The 21223-nt window shown below is 38.1% G+C and overlaps 1 protein-coding gene and 1 pseudogene across 5 annotated transcripts in view; both read left to right on the forward strand.

Annotated features, from left to right (window-relative positions):
• The window catches only part of STK3 (serine/threonine kinase 3), a 468999-nt gene that overhangs the window by 196548 nt on the left and 251228 nt on the right, over nt 1–21223 (forward strand). For 2 of the 5 annotated variants that reach the window (XM_069080955.1, XM_069080958.1), the window contains exon 7: nt 8897–8947. The exons of the other annotated variants lie outside the window; for them this stretch is intronic. In XM_069080955.1, coding sequence (XP_068937056.1) covers nt 8897–8947 — 51 coding nt within the window. The remainder of the gene's footprint in view (nt 1–8896; nt 8948–21223) is intronic. 5 annotated transcript variants of the gene reach the window in all.
• Nucleotides 50–7961, forward strand: LOC138155695 (lysosomal-associated transmembrane protein 4B-like; annotated as a pseudogene).

Genomic DNA, 21223 nt, shown 5'->3' on the forward strand with positions numbered 1-21223 from the left:
ATTTGGGGCCACCTGTTGAAAAGTCATAGTAGGAGGGTATCAATATTCCTGGAATTAAAAAGCCTGTACTTAGGTTTTAGTAGAGTTTAAGGTGAAGAAAAGCATCAGAGGGAGTGAATGGGATAAAATTATGTTTTTCTTCAAAGAAAGCTCATCTTTTTTTGGGTGGGAATATCATAGTACTGGCAGCAGAATTTGCAGGGTGTTTAAAACACTGTTAGAAAATCTGGAATCTTAATACAATAACAATCTTAATACAATTGAGAAGTTTAATTTGAAGGGAAAGAATTTCTTTTTCATCATCTGGAAAACTAGTTAAGTGTTGACTCTTCCTAATAAGCTGCTGTTGTGTTAAAAATTTATCAGTGCATTAGCTAAATTTTGTCCCTTTATTCCCAGCTAGCCTGTGTTCTCTATTGTGTTTTTGGAGCCAATACTGTTTGGTTAGAGGAAAAACTGCTTTTACCCTTTAGAGTTCTTATGAAAGGTTTCAGCTTCCATCTTGCCATTTGGGCCTGTCAGTTGTCATTTGTCTTTGTGGAGGGTGAACACTCTTTTATAATGTGCCATACACAAATCAGAGGTGGAGGTAAGTTGTAGATTAAAATGTTTTTACTTTATTTTAATATATAAAATTGAAATGCCAGCATTCTAAATTTTGTTAGTATCGTTTATATAAATGAAACTCCTTTCCTATTTCTTAAATAATTCTTGAGATTGATTGGAGTCATGTGTATATTTATTTTCTATCATAAAAAAGACTTAATTAGGAGAAATGGTCTCATTTCCAAATCTATTGACATTCTAAATTTTATCCAGAAATTGAGAAGCCCTCACATAGTTGGTAAACTATTTCAACAAGTGTCAGAAGACAGACTTTTTTGCTACTGAATCTTTAGTGGATTATGAATTATTATTGATGGTTTCTAAGTATGTCGACAGGTCCTTGACATGGTAGTAAATCTTATTTAGGATTTAAATTCTTGGGCAAAGAAGTTTTTCCTAACACACTGAATGTTGTAGATTAAGACCCCATTGGGAACATGGTTGTCAAAGCCAAGACATGTTTTGCACTCACCAACTTGTTGGCCTTGTTACTGTAAAATGACTCCTATCTCTCTGCATGTAACCACAAAGGAAATTCAGCAGTCTCCAGCGATTTTTAAGAGTGTAATGAAAGGTTTGAAGATGAAGTTATTCATTTTTTCTAAAATTATTTTTTAAGGATTTCTCATGGAAGTTTCTCAGGGCAGTTGTGAATCCTTCCAGTCATTCTGAAATGTCATCTTCAGAACTAGCAGTCTGTGCCTACAACCATAGCTTTATAAAACATTCTTTCACTCTACCTTTTACGTTTTCTGTTTTTCTTTATCTTTCCTTGGTTGTTTTCTGTCTTGTTTCCTTTCTTAATGCTCCATGTTTTATTTTCAATTTTAATTCCTTTTCCCCCTGAGCTTTTTTTGCTTCTCTGTTTTCCTTTTTGAAGTCTTTCCTGACTTACCCAGTTGTTGGTATTATTTCTCCCTCAAAATTTTCAGTATACTTTGCATTCATGTTACTTCTCTTCAGTAAAACATAAGTTCTTTGAGATCAGAGATTGTTTTGTTGTTGTTTTTTTTAAATTCAGTTGAATTATCTTTTTGTTTGTTTGAGAGACATAGGTCTTTTGGGACTTCTGAGTAGTCTCAGGGGCAAGACAATATATTAAATGCTTTTGTGTATACAAAAAGCAGTAAGATGGTACCAACCTTCAAGCAGCTTATTATCTAGGAAAGGAAATTAGACAAATTAGCCTAATAGGTGGTAGAGGGGTAGACTATGATAAGTGATAGAATAATTAGCTCATTTTTAGCCAGGGGGAACTTTAATGACCCCTCAGGTTCATTTGGTTCTCTCCTCTGCTGCTTTAGAGAGTTTATATTAAATAAAAAGTTAGGAGTATAATCATGATCACTCTGAACCTCCAGTTAGGAAAATTCCTAACATTTATGCAGATGTTTGGGTCTCTGACTTAATTTATATTTATATTTATCTCTAGCTAACTAACCCCTGCCTTCTTTGTGGTTGAAACAAAATTTAGTTTGCCAGAAATGTTTGGGTAATGAAGCAGCAGAGTATATTACAGTTTCAGTTAGTAGACGGGCACTGGCAGGGACAGTTGGGGAAAAAGCAGTTCTTTTTATGGAACCTCCCTCAGACCTTGGAGAGGGCTGTAGTATGACTACTGGCATCAGTCTGAGTCTTCTGCTCTGAAATTCTTGTAGGGCCAATAGCACCCTTCTATCTCCCCTTTCTCTGTATCAGCTCAGTGCTACTTCTTTTTTCTTTTAAACATTGTCTCTTTGCTTCCAGTATCTTTCTGACTCATTTTTCACTGTCTCCACTCCCTTCACAAAGGCTTGGGATGTAAGCTAGACCTTTCTGGTTCATTAGGGTATGACCCTACCCAATAGGAGCTGACGTCCTGTCTCACTGAATTGAAATATCTTTGATTCTAGGACTTGTGCACCTACTTAGAATTGATTAATTTAATCAAAAAGTTTTCTTATGTAACAAAGGTACTTTTAAGTCAGGATTAATTAATGAATACCCACCCTTACAAAAGAGAAGTGTGATAAAGTTGTTAAGAGTTTGAGGATATACTGAAAAGTCGGAAGGGGGGATGGGGGAATATATGTGAGAGCAGATTGGGGGAGAGGATATTCAATCTGATTGCTGTTTTGGGGTGGTGGGTAGGGGGAAAATGGGGAGAAAATTTGTAACTCAAAATCTTGTGGAAATGAATGATGTAAACTAAAAAAGAGAGAAAAAAATAATAAAAAAAAAAAACCTCTATACAAACAAACAAAGAGTTTGAGGATAGAGATAATGTTTGAGATTGTGATGGAAGGTTTAATGGAATGCTATTTAAATTAGTCCTTAAAGGATAAAAAATATTTTGAAGACAGAGATGAAGGGAGGGAAATTATGAGTGTGAGCAACAATATTTAAATTGGGAAGCATAAGGTGTATTTAAATGATAACAGCAGACATTCAGAGGGAGAAAATGACCTTTGAAGGTAAAGACTTCATAAAGGAAATGAGTTAAAGGATATTGGTTTCAGATACATGTCATTCTTGTTCAGTTTAGAATAAAAGCTGCATTAATCATAGCTCAGAATAGTAAGAGCTCACATTTGCATAATTCTTTACCACAGAATTTTGCTTATAACCACCTTGTGGAGTAGGTAATATAAGAACTTTTATTAACATTTTATAATTGTGGAAACTGAGGCTCACCTATCTAGTATGTAGCAGAGCCATGATTTGTACCTGGTTATCTCCCTTTTGGTTCAAGGCTCTAGCCTCTGCATCTCTCTGGAAGTTACCTGAGCAATGTTTTATTCTAACCCCCTCATTTTATTGCTCCAGAAAAGCCAGATGATTATGACCAAGGTGTCAGTGCTTCTAAGTAGAGTTTTAACTAGAATCAGCTCTTCTGATTTCTCTTTAAGTGTCCTTTCCATGAACTCATTTTGCCTTAAGACTAAAGGCTGATTATCCATTAATTAAACTTAAATATTAAGAATCATGCAGTCCCAATGCTGTAAGAGATTTTAGGATTGATCTAGTTCAACTCTTCTCTGAAATATGAATTGCTTCTGTGACAAGGGGTTGAAGATTTATGGTGCTCAGATGTTAATAATCTATAATGCCGCACATTCTGTTTCTGGAAAGAGGTAATTCTTAGAAAGTTATTCTTTATACTGAGCCAAAATATTCTGTAGCTTCAAGGTCCTATTTCTGTTCTTTGGGACCAGGAAAAATAAGATGAATTTTTTCTAAATAGTTAACCCTTCAGATATTTGGAAATAATGATCCTAAGGCTTCTCCAACCCCAAGGCTTCCTTCTCCTAGCTCAAGATCTCTATTCCTTTAGCTTATCCTTATGTACATGGTTTAGGGAGTACTTAGCACTCTGGTTCTATTTTTGTGGTATTTTATAGTTTAATCAGTGTGATACCCCGAACTGGACATGATATTCCATGTATGATCTGATTAATACAGAGGTGTCTATAATGTCAACATTATCACCTATTTTCTCAGCCTCTATGGTTGTTCAAACTTAAGAAGACTTTAGTTCAGGGCGGCTAGGTGGCGCAGTGAGTAAGAGTGCTGGCCTCAGAGTCAGGAGGATGGGTTCTGGCCTCAGATACTTCACACACACACACACACACACACACACGTACGCTGTGTAACCTTGAGCAACTTACTTAACCCCAATCGCTTAAAAAAAAAAAAAGTCTTTAGGTCCCAAACCATATGTAATGGGAGTGGGAATTTGAAGATCTCCCCTTCCCCTTAATAGACCTAGGGGGGAGTTTGAAGACCTCTCCTGCTTTGAAAGTAAACTCTGGGGCAGGCAGGCTGAGGCCAGGTGTTAGCGCTCCAGAAAAGTTGGATGCGCGTGTGCAGGAACTCTTGCGTGGGAGGGGCAGAGGAACAGCGGCGGTTGCAGAGGCAGTGGCGACCCCTGAGCGGGTCCCACAGAGCAGGAGCAGGGGCCCTGAGATGAAGATGAGCGGGCCCTGGACTTGCTTCTATTCCAACAGCTGCTGTCTGTGTTGCCATGTCCGCACCGGCACCATCCTGCTGGGCATCTAGTACTTGATCATCAATGCCGTGGTCCTTCTGATTCTGTTGAGCGTCATGGCACACCCAGATTAGTATTAGTTATCCAGTTCTGAACTAGGGGGTGGTTTTGAATTCATGGATGATGCCAATATGTGCATCGCGACTGCAATCTCCTTTCTCATGATTTTGATCTGTGCAATGGCAACCTGTGGTGCATACAAGCAACATGCTGCCTGGATCATCCCGTTCTTCTGCTACCAGATTTTTGATTTTGCCCTCAACTCTCTGGTGGCTATCAGTGTGCTTGTTTATCCAAATTCGATCCAGAAATATATCCGACAGCTGCCTCCTCATTTTCCATACAAGGAAGATGTCATGTCAGTGAATCCTACCTGTTTAGCCCTTATTATTCTTCTCTTTATCAGCATTGTCTTGGCTTTTAAGGGTTACCTGATTAGCTGTGTCTGGAACTGTTACCGATACATCATTGGCCGAAACTCCTCTGATATTCTGGTTTACATAACCACCAATGATACTACGGTGCTGTTACCACCCTATGATGACACCACTACAGCCTCTACAGCAACTATGGGTGTAGAGGCAGGGGCAGGGGCAGGTGTGGGTGCCGGTGCAAGTGGGGGTGTGGCTGCAAGTAAAGAGCCTCCCCCACCTTATGTATCTGCCTGAACCAAAAGGTAACATGACCTTGGGGACGACAGCTTTCATCAGACATGTGAGCAATAGTTCATTCCTTCGGGGATGTGCCCTCTGAGATTGCCCATCTCTCTGTCTGTTGCCGACCTCCTACAATTTTCAGACCCTGATATGTCAAAAATTTATTACCCACAATTTTGAAAATGTGTTTCAGTTACATCATCTACCTGATGAGATGCAGAATTTTTGCATTTGTGCTGAGTCAACAGTTGCTTCATTTACAAGACTTTTACATTCAACATTTAGGAAACCAGGTCTTGAGTCTGGGAACATTTTCATTTGATACCCATGGAAGTCCCTGAATCAGGTAGAGGTGAGGAACATTCTCTGTTTTTGTGCCCCTTAACTTTTGAAAATATGCAGAATAAAATTAGGTGCAGGCAAGAGTTTTCACCTCCTTTTCAGTTCTGTTGTACAGGATGAATTTGGTAGGGCTAATGCTTGCTAAAGCATCTCACTAATTTGGGAAATGGGATAGCCATTTCAACTATCATTGACTATCAACTATCATATTCACTGGACAATCCTTTGTATGACCTATGAGTCAGCAGCAGGTTTGAATCCATGCTTCAATTACATCTCCTGCCTCCTGGGCAACAGTCACTCTTGTCTTTTAAACTCATTTAATCTATAATTCCATAAGTAGGAATTCTCTGCAGAAAAATGCCTCCCAGAACAATGAGATGCTATGGAGCTCTTTGGCTCATGGTCTAATCCAACCTGTGCACCCAAAACGGGACTGGAGTTGACCCACCACCTGTCATTGGCCCATCAACCTTCCAAGCACTTGAAATATGTTTCCCTACTCATAGTTTCCTTCTCAAATCGAACTTTCACAAAGGTTACATATTTAAGATGCTAAATCAAGAATGATACTTTTGCCTCATGTTTAGAATTCCAAGTCACCCGCCCAGTTCTTGATCCTCTACCTGTCAAGAGATCCATGGGTGGGCCTAAAACATTTACAATAGAACTGGTAGGTTTTGCACGTAATGAGCCTGTAAATTTCCTACATTACCTAGGGAAGAAGGTAGAGAGTCACTGTAGTGTTCTCTGAGGTGTTTTCTTACATATAAAATGACAGAAAATGTTGAACTACATGTTTAATATTGCTTTAGCTCTCAAATCTATATCATTCAGATTTCCCAGACCATAACAGCTACTGTTTCAGCTTTGAACACTGCTGTTTTCTTTCTTCCCTGATACTAAGTCCCCGACTCAAGCAGTAGGTTTCATATGTCATATTACTCTTGGACAGGCTTAGCAGAATGTATTCTGCTCCCCCTTCCTTCTGCCTCTTCCATCTCATCCCATATCCTCCTACAACATAACTTTGAACTCATGGCTCTTCCCTCTTTTGGGGACATCTCCAAACAAGTCTCATTCATTATACCATTTCTGATTGGCAACCCCTTCTCTATGGGCAGAAAAGTAGGAAACCCCTTGATACAAATACTATGGGCCAGGAGGGCAGGAAAGAATAGGGCAAAGGGGACAAGGAGAGTACATACCTGTGTAGGTGGGGAGGGTGTGGGCAGGGTAAGGATCAATGCCATTTGAGTCCAGTACATTACTATGTAGACAGGTCAGTGGTATATCTAGAAAATGGGTGTATGACTTGTTTGAGCATTAACACATTTGATTGGCATGGTTTATATTCAGCATGGCCTGTGGTTTTACAAAACCCTTTGCAAATGTTTTTTGGTGTTAAGGGGAGCTTGGTGGGGGAGAAGAGCCATCATCTTATTCAAGAGCAAGACTCCTGGAAAAAAGATTTCAAAAAGTCCTTAATGAAAGAAATAAGTTTAGTGAGCCTGATGGAGGAATGGCATCCTGGGCAGAGGAAGCATGTGGAGATTAGGAGGTGAGAGACCTGCCCAGCTTCGGGAAGCGGGGGGTTCCCACCACTGAAAAATTTAGTATAGACAGATCAGAGATTTGATCAATTGAACTGAGTCAGCTGAGAGAGTCAAAGACAACTTGGCCATAGGAGGCTGAAGACAATAGGAACTTTTTCCTGGAGTTAGGGAAGGAGGTGGAGGTGAGGAAGAGTACCCAGAGAGTAAGATGAGGCAGACAGAGGAGCAAGTCACCCTGGAAATGGCCCTGGTGGTGGAAGCCAGTCCCTAACTCTTTCTGCCTCTTCCAGTCAAGGTTCGGTCCTGTTGCTTGATCTCTCCCAAACTACCCCAGACCCACTCAGGAAAGTTGTCTAGCCCAGTCTCTGAGGTACATAGATAGATATTCACATGTATACCTTTAAACTTACATGGCAAGATTTTCTTTCCTTAAGTTTTTCTTATCTTTTTGCTTTCTGGGATACTTGGTGACCCTCTGACATGTAAAGCAAACAACAAATTCCTTTGAAGATGAATACACACTTTTTAATGGGTATTACCTTCATAGATATCTGAAGAACTTTGGTGCATTCATTTCACTATTTGTTCATTGCTAAATATACTCCATATGTGAAGGCTTCCTCATGCCTAAGAAAATAGACTTTGGAACCTCTGGGCATGTTGCCCCATGGACCACTCCCTCCCTGATATTGTCATTCAAATGCCACACAATTTCCATGTGAATAAGAAATAAATGTCATGTTTGTTCCTTTAAAAAAAAAAAAAGAAAGTAAACTCTGCCCCCCTAATAGGCTGAATGTAATCACATGGAGTCTATGATGGAGGGAATTTGCTGAAGGGTAGAGCAGAGCCCACAGGAAGCTTCCCTGCTGTGAAGACAGACTCTTCCCCCTGATAGGCTGAATGTAGTCATATGGAGCCAGTGGTAGGAGGAGTTTTGCTGAAGGGAAGCAGAGCTCACAGGAAGCTGGTTCAGAGCTAACCAGCTAGGGGGAGAGAGAGAACACTCATGCAAGGAGTCAGACAAGCTCATGAGTAGTTATTGATCTTGTATTGGTTTGTGGGAAGGCTGAAGGATGCTATGGCTCTCAGTGTTATTATGGCTTCTGAATATCTTTGGTACCATGGGTACTATGATGGAATCGGCTTACTGGGTTTGGGATTCAGTTTTCTGGTGTCTAAATAAATCCTTTAGTTCTGTCCTCTGTCTGGAGAATCTGGTATATTTTGTGATTGAATGTCATGTGATACTTATAGTCATGGTCTTTATCATGATCGTGGGAACTGTAAATATTACATACTTCACAGGGTTGTTGTGAGAATCAAATGAGACGCTAATTGTAAAGTGCTTAGCACAGTGCACACCACATAGTAAGCACTCACTATCTAAATGTTTTTAACTTTCATTACAGAGCTAACTATAAAAAACTCTTAAGTTTTTTTCAGATGAACTTGTTACTTTCTATTAGGCTACTAATCCATAGGTTGTCTCTTGAATTTTTGAGTGATTTCACTAGTGATGGCAACATCTATAGATCCTTTTGTTGGTTTTTTTTCTTGTTTGTTTAGCCAATTAACATATTTTGAGTGTCAGGGCTAACTGCTTGTTTATAATAAATAAGACTCAATTTATATTTGACTGAAATTCTTGTCTTTTCTAAATTTATCTCTTTCTAATAATTCCATTCTTTTATTTATCTTTATTTCAGGTGACAAGACTTAGATTCTTCTTTTACTGCCTTCCTTCATCAAATATATTGGTCTGTCATCAATTTCTATTATTTCTTTATTTTACATCTGAACTAGGTTTTTTCTCTTGTTTATTTCCATAGCAATCATCCCATTTTAATTTAATTCAAAGAAACATTTATTAAGTGCTAGGGGCACTATGATATAATAAATAGACCTGACCTTTAAAAGCTTACATTCTAATTAGGACATAAGAAATATACACAAATAACTCATACAAAGCAGGTGTTGGATTAGTGCAAGGGAGAGGTCTGAAGTGTCATGAGATATTTGAAATATAAAGACCCTTGGCAAAGCTGAACTGAGACATTTCCTAAGTCTTTGGCAACATCCCAGCATGGGAGTAGCCCCTGGGCCTATCCTCAGGGGCAAAAGACTCAAGGTAAGAGACTAACACAGCTAAAATTCCCAGACCCCTGTAATAACAGAAAGCATCAAGGCAGAGCTTATATTCAGGATTGGACAGGCTTTGCCTGTGCCATTCAGTTGTATAGCCTGACCCAAATACAGTCAGTCATCTAGAATTTATTAAGCACTTACTATGTGCCACATATTGTGCTAAGTGCTGGGATTCAGTGAAAGGAAAAGTAAAATGGCTCTATCAACAGAGGTCATGGTCTAATGGGTGGAGATAGCATAAAACAACTATGTACAAAACAAGATCTATACAGGATAAATTAGAGTTGGTCTGAGAGGGAAGTCACCAAGATTAAGGAGGGCTGGGAAAGGCTTCTAGCAGAAGGAAGACTTTAGCTGAGACTTGATGGAAGCCGGAGATGCTAGCAGGTGGAGACAAGGAGTTCCAGGCATGGAGGACAGTTAGTGAAAATGCATAGAGTTGGGAAATTAAGTGTCATGTTTGAGGAATAGCAAGGAGACCAGTATCATTTGATTACAGATTGAAAGGGAATCAGTATAAGAGGACTGGAAAGTTGGAAAGGAGATAGATTATGAAGGACTTTAAAAGCCAAAGGATTTTGTATTTTATCCTGGAGATGATAGGGAACTACTGAAATTAACTGAATAGAGGAGTGATATGGTCACACCTGTGTTTTAGGAAGATCAGTTTGACATTGTGAGTGGAGGATGGCTTGCAGTGGGGAGATACTTGAGGCAGGGAGTCCGACCAATAGGCTATTGTAATAGTCCAGGCATGAGAACATAAGAGCCCTCACCTGGGTAGTGGCAGTGTCAGAGGAGAAAAGGAGGTATATGTGAAAGATATTACAAAGGTGGAAATGACAGGAATTGACCACTGATGGGACATGGGGAGATGAGAGAGAGAAGTTGAGGATGATGTCTACATTGTGAGCGTGGGTGGCTAGAAGGATGGTTGTATTCTTAAAAATAATAGGGAAGTCAGGAAGGTGTAATAGTAATGTAATTTGAAGATCCCTCTTGTATTGACAAGCATTTAGCATCTTGTTTCAAGTGTGATTGTATCAAGTATTATGATCCAGAACTTGTGAATCCCACAGTAGGAGGAACTTCCTGTTGTAACAGCAAAGGGTGAAATAGGGAGGAGCTAATACCTTATATAAGGAAAAGCCCAAGGTGAGAGAGGCCAGAATTTCTCTCAGTGAGCATCTGGAGGCTGGGTTGCTACTGCTGGACTGAGGACTGAACTAAGAATTGAGAAGAACTGAGAAGAGAAATGAGAACTGAGTAAGCTATATGGAGGCTGAGGAGGAGAGGCTAGAAAGTGATTTTTATTTTGATAATGGAGTTTCTGCTGAGACTTTTCTTCTGGGAACTCCTGCTGAGACTTTTCTTCTGGGAACTTCTGTTGAGAGCTTCTGAGAATCAGCCAGAACTTCTGCTGCTGAGCTACCGTGAGTGAGGAGGATCCCTGCTTGAGGGAACCTATTCTGTTGTGAAGCCTTGGGAATGTGAGTGTTCACTGCATTAATCATGTGTACCAACTTTCTGGTTAATGTAATGACTTTGACTTTCTGGTTCTGGGACTCAGTTTCCTGGTATTTGAATAAGGACTTGAGGTGGACTAGACACTGTGAGCTTCAATATGTAACAGGAACTGCATGGAGAGCTAGAAAAGGAACAGGGAGCTGTCTGCCTTTGAACCCAGGTGGCAGTTGGGTAGATTTGGGCATTAGGGGGGACCATGGAAGAGGAACCATGGAAACTGAGAGTCTGCCTCAAGTCAAAATGAAAAGACCTCTCCTTGGATATTTAATGCTGACTGATGAAATTGTAACTTACTTGTGACCTAGGGGGTGGATGGCCTTTGTACTTTCCACTATCCCTTAAGAGAGTACTGAGTAGTGACTAATGATATTGTAACTTAATTGCACCCTATGGGTGGAGGACTTTGACTTTTGTACTTTGTGATTGAATTAAGGACTTTGTGATTGACTAAATGAATGTACTTTGCTTAAAACTATGTGATCACTTTGGTGAAAACTATGTGGCTACTTTAGTGATAAGTTGTAACATTGTGAATGCTGTACTTTGATTTTCTTTGAATGTTTTGTCTTTGTTACTGAATAGAGAATTTACTATACTGTGTAATCAGAACGTTGAAAGCTGTTCACAGCAGCAGTCCTCTGGAAAGCTGCTTGTGCTTGGCATTACAGAAGACAGGTTTAGGGTGGGGAAATATTAGTTCAGTTATGGCCACATTGAATTTAACATATCTACAGAACATCCATTAAGAGATGTCTTATAGGTAATTGGAGATGCAAAACTCAATGTCAGGAAAGAGGTTAGGACTGGCAAGTAGATCTGTGATTCATCTGCATAGAAAAGATAATTGAAACCATGGGAGCTGATGATGTCATTAGACAAAACAGTATATAGAAAAGAAAAGAGGACCCAATATATGGAAAAGAGAAGAGGGCCCAGTGCAGGGCCTTGGCTATGTACTTTTTTTTTTTTTAAAGCAATTGGGGTTAAGTAACTTGCTGAAGGTTACACGGCCAGTTATTTTGTGTGGGTGCCAAGTATCTGAGGCCGGAACCTATCCCCGGTCTCCCCACTCCGGGATTGGTGCCAGTTGGCCACCCCAGGCTATGTAGTTTTAACAGGTGTGACATGAATGAAGTTCCAGCGAAGGAAAGAGAGAAAGAGCAGTCAGAATAGAGAAGAACTATAGCCTGTTCCAAGCACAGATTCATAAGCTGGATACTGAGGTTGTAGGAAGAACAAACCAAAGAAAACTCCAAAAACTTTGAGAAACTACCTCTCATAGGAGGATATTTTCCTTATGACAAGTTCAGATAAAATCTCAAAGAAAAAAAATGACCTGAACATAAGGATTATATGAGTGCCTGGAGAAAATGAAATCAGATATAAAATGGAATAGCCAGGAAGGAAAGAATGGTAAAGAGAATTGATACCTTAGAATAAATGGTAGAAAACTTCACCCATTCACTAAATGCCCTGAAAATTAGAATGGGCCAGACAAAAATTAATGATTAAAGACTAAAAGAGACACTAAAACAAAGTCAAAAGATTGAAAGAGAAAACAGAAGAAAACCTAAGAAACGTATAAAAAACAAGTGATATGAAAAACAGGTCAAGGAGATATACTTTAAGAATTATTGGATTGTCTGAAAGCCATGACCACAATAGTCTGGATACTATATCACAAGAAATTCTGAATGAAACTGCACAGCACTTTCAGAACCAGAGGGTAGAGTAAAAACACAATCTATCTTTCACTTTCTGAAAAGCAAGCAAGCAACCAAACAAACAAAACAACCCAACCTAAAACAAACCTGAGCCCCTAGGAATGTTATAGCCCAAATTCAGAGCTTTGATGTTAACCAAAATAATAATAATGGTAGTAATAAAAATAATGATGATAGCCAAAATGAAAGAATTCAAGTACTGGGAAGTAAGAATCACACAAAAACCATCAGCTGTTACTATAGAGGAGAGGAGAACTTTTACTACAATACTTTAAAAGGCAAAAGATAAAGGCTTAAAAATAGGATAACCTTTTGGGAAAGTATAATCCTTTTGGGAAACAAATAAACCATTAATAGAATCAAAGATTTCCAAGCATTCCTGGTGAAAAGGCCAGAACTGAACAGATATTTCGAAGTGGAAATACATTCCTGGCATAAGTGTAAATTTGTCATGGTTTATAATATTTCTAATATGTTGTTGTAAGTTACTTGCTAATATTTTATTAAAAATTTTTGCATCAGTGTTCTTTGGGAGTATTGGTCTTTAGTTTTTTTCTTTCTTTTTTCTCTCTTACTTTACCCATGAAGACCTTATTTATAACATAGCAAGAGATTGGAAAGGTGCCTTTTTTTCTAATTGTTACAGACAGTTTATGTAATATTGGAATTAATTGTTCTTTGAATATTTTAGAGTATTCACTTCTAATTCCATCTGGTTGTAGATTTTTTCTTTGGGAGCTCATTTATAATCTATTCATTTTTAAATTATCTTTTTTGTTGTTAATCTGGATTTTTATTATTTTTATAAATATCCATTTCCTTTTAACTTGTCAGTTTTGTTCGTATATAATTGGACAAAATAGTTTCTGGTAATTTTCTCTATTTCATCTTAAGTTGTTGGTTTTCTTCTTTTAAAAATCAGATTAACTGTTTATTAGTTTTTTTTTAACAGCTCCTCATCCTTATGAAACCCTCACCAGATCCTACAGTTCTTGCTATCATATTTCTTACCCCCAAAGTATCTACCTTTGTTCCCTCGACTTCCTCTTTTCATAACCTTCTATCATCTGGTTCTGACTTTATCGCTTAAGCGTTTTATCCAGTCATCAGTGGTCTTTTAATTGCTAAATTTATTTCTCCTCTGTGCTTGTCCTACTTGATCAGTAGCTTTTTTGACTTTTTCTTCCTTTAGATTTCTCTAGTCTCTGGATTTTCTTGGCATTGTTCTCTCCTACTTTTTTTCCTTCCTATATGATCATTTCTCAGTGTTCTTTGATAATTCATCACCACATAACATCATAAATGTGGGTGTACTCTAGGGCTCTATCCTGGTCTCCATAAGTTTTTCTCACTTGGTGACCTTAGTAACTCCTGTATGTTTAATTACCATGTTATATAGATGACTCTATGAACTGTATAGTCAGGCCTCTCTTTCATTTGTCCCTTTTTCTCCCTCAAAAAACAGCAATCCTAGTTCATGCTGTTATTACTTCTCACCTAGACTGTGGCAATAATTTTTTATTTGACCTGCAAACATCAATCATTTCCCCCCTCCAGTCTATCTTGGGAGACACCCACTGTTAGATACATATGTATATGTATGTTTATATATGCACACATGTATACACATGAATGGATATACATGTATTGTATATACATATGTGTATATATAGTATCGCAAAACACTATGCATGTATATATATACACAAACATACCTCTCTGTATCTATCTGTCTTTCTATTTATCTATCTGTCTATCTGCCTGTAGCACTTTGCAATGCTAGTAGGACATCCAAGTACAGTTATCTAGGAGACAGAAACTCATTATTTATCCTAGTGCTCTCTCCTTGATACCTTCACAAAGGATGAAGACTGACTTGAAGAAGAAAAGTGAATTGTAGGACTTGCTATCTTTACTTTGTGGTTTTCCCCCACTTCATAACTTGCAGGTTGATATACAAATTGAATAATTGTTTGACGCATATACTGTGGCCCAATACCACTGGCTTACATTATATTACCATAGTTTGTAGAGTTCTTAGGGATTTCAAATGAAACCTTTAACATCTGATCCTGTTGCTTGAAATAAGTGTTTTTTGTTCAGCTAAGCAAGACAAAAAATTAAAATATTTAAGTAACTTCAGTATCTATAATTGTCCATAAACAATTGTCTTCAAATTTTATGAACCCCTAAATCTTTAACACACGAGGGGCCAGCTCATAGTGGTGTGCCCCCAGCTGGTATCTGTGGTTGTGTATTTAACTTTTGGAAATAAGAGTTTAATGTGTACATGCTGTCTTAACCACAGATATACAAAAAAGTTCCAGAGTAATATAGAATAGGAAAGAGACAAGTAAACAGACATATTACTCATCTTAATATGTGGAACTGTAATTATACAGAATTGCTTACAAGTGTTTATAGATAGAAAACTGGCAATAAAAAACTGCTGTTCCCTTAACATTACTGTATATTTTGATCTTTAGGTTATTTACTTTAAGTGGGTGGAGATGGCATTAAAAGAAGCCACTATCATTTAGTTGTTTCATTGAAGTAGTAAAGAAGTCATATAATCAGAGAACACATGCCCTCCTTCATTTACTTAGGTGGCAGACTTTTACAGAAGAAGGAGGCTAATTTTTTAAAATTTCATTTTTATTGTTATTACATGAATTATATTAAGGCAGAAAAGAAACCAGCATTATGTGCAGTTTTTATTTAATGTTAAAGCCCAAAACTATCACCATGTTGTTAATGTTTTAGAAAATATTTGTCAACACATAACAGGTTATAGACTATTTAACATAATGGGTCCAGTTTTATTAATTTCCCAGAAGCTTCTTGACAAATTATTTATTATTTTTTTTTGAGGGGGGAAGGTAGGGCAATTGGCATTAAGTGACTTGCCCAAAGGCACACAGCTAGTTTTTTTTTTTTTTGTGTTAAGTGTCTGAGGCTGGATTTGAACTCAGTCCTCCTGACTTCAGGGCTGGTGCTCTATTCACTATGCCACCTAGCCCCCCCATTGACAAGTTATTTTTAAAGATTAGAAAAACTCATTTATTCGTTCAGTTAACACTTATTAAATTATTTATTTATTATGTGTCAAGTACTGTATTGGAGAGAAAAATGTAATACCTTTGGCCTTAAGGAACACACGTTCTATTAGTGGTATACAATTTGTACCACCAATAAGTGAATGTAAAATATTTAAAGATTAAAGAAAACTTCTTATGTTAAATAAGAACATATTTTTTTTTGTTAAAAAAAAATAAACCCAACCTCCTGTTTTCCTAAATTATTTTTGTCAACTCTTTTAGTTTCAAGGTTCAGAACACTTCTAAATCTTTTCTTTTTTTAAAGAAAGTATCTCTAAAATTCAAGTAGATTTTAGGAAATAGTGCTTATTATTTCCACTGGGAAAATAAAAGAACACATTGCAGTATAATGTTTACAGTCATAATTATAGATTTAAAGTCTCAAACAATATTCTGTAAGTAGTTTCTGTGATTTTTATGGCTTATTATTATAGATCACAAATTAGTATAACTTCAGATAACTTTGTATTAGTCCTTGACTCCTCCTAGGAGCTATCACACACTTTATCTCTCCCTATTGGTTATCTACCTTTGTTGAAAAGGCCAATGAACAGGGTACAACATTATGGAAGTCCACATATATGAAGGCTGGCAAAACAGGGGTTAAATTAAACTGGAGGTAGTTCTCTCCAGAATAAGTAGACTGCTTTACATCAAACATTAGGCATTTATTAAGCACTTGAAGGCATTGTGCTAGGCACTTGGGAAACAAAGACAAAAGTAGAACAGTGTGTGTGGATGTATTTCCACAGACATATATAAAACATGCCATAAGCAAATACAAGGTAGAAAAACATTGGTGGAAAAGCAGTAACAGTTGGGGGACCAGAAAAAACCTGCTTAAGGTTGTACTTGATGTGTCTTGATGGTAACTGGGAATTTCAAGAGGATAAAGGTAATGAGGGAGGGCATTTCAGGTGTGGGGTGTTAACTAGTTTAAAGCTCAGAGCTGGGAGATGGAATGTTGTGTTAGAAAAAGTAGAGGCCAATTTGGTGGGATTCTAGATTGTTTGAAGGCAGTAGTATGAAATAAGGCTATAAAAATAGGATGGAACAAGGTTGTGAAGATGTCTAAATGTTTTCAAATAGAGGATTTTATTTCTATATTCATACAAGTAATATTGAGCCCCTGGAGTCTGAATAGAAGGGTGACATGGTCAAACCTACTCTTTTTAGGAATCTCCATGGAGAACAAATTGGAGCAGGGACATACTTGAGGCAGAGAGCTCAGTTATCAAGTAATTAAGAGATCATTTGTAACTTTGAAAAGAGCAAGTTCAGTTGAATCATGAGAGTAGAAGCCTGATTGCAAAGGATTGAAGGGTGAAAGAAGAGGAAGTAGATGCAGTTAGTATAGAGATGTTTTTCTAGGAACTTACTTGTGAAAGGGAAGAGAGATATAGGATGGTAGTTTAACAGGGGATATTGTGATCAAGTGGAAGTTGCTTGAACAAGTTTGCATGTAAGTAACATGAAAGGAGCCTGAGAATAGGGAGAGGTTAGAGTATTAAAAGGTTCCACAGGGGGTGCATAGGTGGCACAGTGAATAGAGCACTGGCCCTGGAGTCAGGAGGACCTGAGTTCAAATCCAATCTCAGATACAACACAAAAACTAGCTGTGTGACCTTGGGCAAGTCATTAACCCCAATTGCCCTCCCCCCTCCAAAAAGAAAAAAAAAAGGTTCAACAGACATAGTTTCTGGGTAATTTAATCATTTTGTTAGTAAGACCAGCACATTATTAATAAAAGGGTGATAATTTGGCTCTCTCTCATACACCTAAGGCTCCAAATGATGTTACATAGCCTTCAAAGTGTGTGTTCCTGAGGGGTGGTAATCAACTTGAATTGGTTAACACAATGGGAGATGTGGGCTATATTAAAATGAAGGTTTGGGGGCATATGACTTTGGTCATTCAAATTTTGGTCAAAGAAACATCAAACTTCTATTTCTGTCTCTAGAGGTCTCTGTGTATATACTTTCTCAAACATACTAACTTCCTGTTTCCTCAACCCACTAATTTCCCATGACTTACTCCACCCCATCTCAGCCACCTACGGAAATGGTTATATTTTTGATCTTGCCATCACCCCCAAATGAGACACTTTCATGCTCATGAACTATGACATTTCCTTACCTAGTCAGAACCTATTGGATTTTTCCCTCTCTCTACCTTCCAGTACCAAACCCTGTTCTTTATCCACACTATGGTCTTTTAATTCCTTGACCCCTCATTTCCTCTCACAGACCTCCACCCCTACACTAACTATATTCTTTTCTTTTCTTCATCTTGACCCATTCATGAACCTGACCAACTCTACACTGAATCTACACAACTTTTCTCTTCAATTCTTAGTCTGCTTATCATGTCACTGATATGGCCTGCCAAGCCTCAACCTTGGATCGCTCTTACTGTCTGCCGCCTTTGCTCCTACACATGTGCTACTGAATGAACGTAGATAAAATCATGCAATCATCTTGACTGGGTCTGTTAGAGATTTGTGCTTCACAGTCTAAACTGGGAGCCCACAGCTGCTAGACAGTCATTTTATACCTTCGTAATTAACTCACTGTTCCACTTAGCATACTTATTGCAAACTTTTTAAACTTTTCTCAAACATCTCATGGGTCTCCTTCCCCCTACCTTCTCAGCTGAGAATCTTGGAATTCACTAAAACCTCCCTCTTCTCCGTTCCTTCTAATCTTATATTATCCAAATACCTTATCCTACTGTCTCTTCCTTCATCTCTGTATCATATGATGAGGTGGTCCTTCTCCCTGCCAAAGCCAGTCCCCTTCCAAGATCTCATTCCATCTCGTCTCCTCCAGAATTTTGACTCCTCTGTCATCTGCACTCTCTCACTTATCTTAAGTCTCTCTTAATCACTGGTTGCTTCCCTACTGCCTAAATATATGGTCATGTATCCTCCATCCTCAAAAAACTTTCACTTGTTCCTTCCATCCCTGCTAAATGTCATTTCACATCTCTCCTGCCTTTTATGACTTGACTCTTTGAGAATGCTGTTTACAGTGATTACCTCCACTTCCTCTCCTCTCACTTTCTTCTGAACAATCTATGATCTGGCTTCTGAACTCATCATTCAAAAGAAAATGCTCTTTCCAAAATTATCATTGATCTCTTAATGGCTGTCTCCAGTGACCTATTCTTAGTCTTCCTTCTTCTAGATATCTCTGCAACCTTTGACATTATTGATCCCCCTCTCTCAATGTATTCTTGTCCCTCAAGGTTTTTGAGGTACCACCATTCCTGGTCCTCCTACCTTTTCTGACCACTCCTCAGTCTCTTCTGCTGGATCTTTATCCATACTACCCCAAGTTAATTGTTGATGTCCTGTTCTGATCCCTCTCTTCTCTTTTCCTTTTATATAATTTAGCTTGATGCTCTCATCAGTTCCCATGGATTTATTTATTATTTTTGTGCTCATGAATCTCAGATTTGATTATTCATCCTTAACTGTTCTGCTGATCTCCACTTTCTTGTCTCCAGCTGCCTGTTAGGCATCTTGAACTGAATATCCTGTAGTCATCTTAGCCTCTAAAACTGAGCTAATTATCTTTTCCCCAAACAGTTCTCCTTTTTAAACTTCCCTATTAATGTCTAGGCCACTGCCATATTCCCAGAACCTCAGATTCTCAACCTAGTTGTCAGCCTCAACTCTTCTCTGTCTTCTCTTATTAATCTGATGCCAAGACCTGTCAGCAACATCTCTTGAATATGCCTCTTTATTTCCTCTGACACTGCATCCTCCTTGGTGCAGTCTCTCATCTCCTTATGCTTAGACTATCACAATAGCCTGCTTGTTGGTCTGGCTGCCAGTAGTTTCTTCCCACTCCCGTCCATCCTCCACTCAGCCACCAGATGGTTTTTCTAAAGCTCAAGTCCAACCATTTCATCCTTGTACTCAATAAGCTTTGAGAATTCTTTATTACCTCCAGAATAAAAAAAAAAGTCCTGCTATTCAAAGCCCTTTATAAAGTTGTTCCTTCCCCCCTACATTTCCAGCTTTCTTACACAGTACACCTCCATAGAGTGACACTGACCGCCTTGTTGTTTCTCAAACCGGACTTCCATCTCCTGGCTCCAGGTATTTTCTGTGATTGTCCCCCTTGCCTGGATTGCTTTTCCTCGTCACCTCTCTTCGTGGCATCCCTGGCTTCCTTTAAGGCTCACCTATAACGCCACCTTCCATAGGAAGCATTTCTCAATCTCTCCTGATTCTGACGCCTTCCCTCTTTTGATCTTTCCTGTTTAGCTTGTATGTAGCTTGTTTATGTGTAGCTGTTGGCGTGTTTCCCCCTTTAGACCATAGCCTCCTTCCAGGCAGGGACTGCTTTTTACCTTTCTTAGTGTCCTCAGCACTTGGCATAGTGCCTGGCACACAGTACATGGGCTAATAAAAGCTCATTGACTGGCACAGACTTCTCAGTTTAAGCAATAAAGTTTGTAATTTCATATTTCTGGTAGTTTCTTCATTTCAGTCAAAAGATCTGAGGCACTTATCAAAACATATAAATGTGATAAAGATTAGAAATATGAATTTGACAGCTTTTAGATTGCACACAGAAAAATAATTCTATTACTCGAACCTACTAAGTCTTTTTGCCTGTGTGTATATATGTGTTTGTGTCAGGAGGAGAGTTGTATGGAAATGGAGCCTCATACATGTTTCTAACTCCTTATATCAAGTCCACATTTATATAATTTTCATATTTCTTAGAAAAAAACCAAATTGCTTCCAGATCATTATAAGCCTGCAAAGATATATCTCACTCATAGCCTTGCTACAATTTGACCTACAAAAAACACAGATGAATATGCCAAAACCAGAAACAAACAAAAAAAAGAACTTTGGTCATCAATTTGATGTGACTCAATAAAGCATTCAGGTAGATGGTACATTTAAATTCAACTTACTGGGGGAAAATAAATTTAATTCACATTCTTTCTGAAAGTAAAGAAACTAAATTATGCGAAATCAACATGAGTCTCTCACCTATGTGTCTCAGAAAGCTCTGGAAAACATCAAAAGATACATGGTTGAGCCCAAATATAAATTTCCTCATAGATGCCTGATAAACATTCATTTGCCTATGATTTTGAATATACAAATAACCCAGTGCATTAGAGGCTTAACTTTTTTGTAGAAACCATATTTCAGTTCAGTAAACATGTATTTAGTGTGCTATGTGTTTGGGATACACAGATAAAACAAAGTCTCTTTTCTTGAAGTTAGAAACCCTCCAGAACAGGGGCTTGCCTTTGGCAAGCTGGTGAAGCCCATGGACCTTTTCTCAGAATGTTTTTAAATGCATAAAATAAAACGTCTGAAATTATAAGGGAAACCAATTGTATTGAAATAAACATGTAATTCCCCCTCCCCGCCTGAAATCTGTCCCTGGACATCCCAAGTTAGGTTGGATTTTTAAAAAAAAATTAAGTCTTAGTATTTTGCCTTGGGTTTGCAACCACAGATATTTACAATTTTATGTGTGTTCTTCATTTTAACCTATAGAAGGCC

This window comes from Petaurus breviceps, unplaced genomic scaffold (genome assembly GCF_028583685.1).
Source record: "Petaurus breviceps papuanus isolate PSGF00001 unplaced genomic scaffold, PetGlider_PUasm1.0 98, whole genome shotgun sequence".
In the NCBI taxonomy this organism is placed as follows: Eukaryota; Metazoa; Chordata; class Mammalia; order Diprotodontia; family Petauridae; genus Petaurus; species Petaurus breviceps.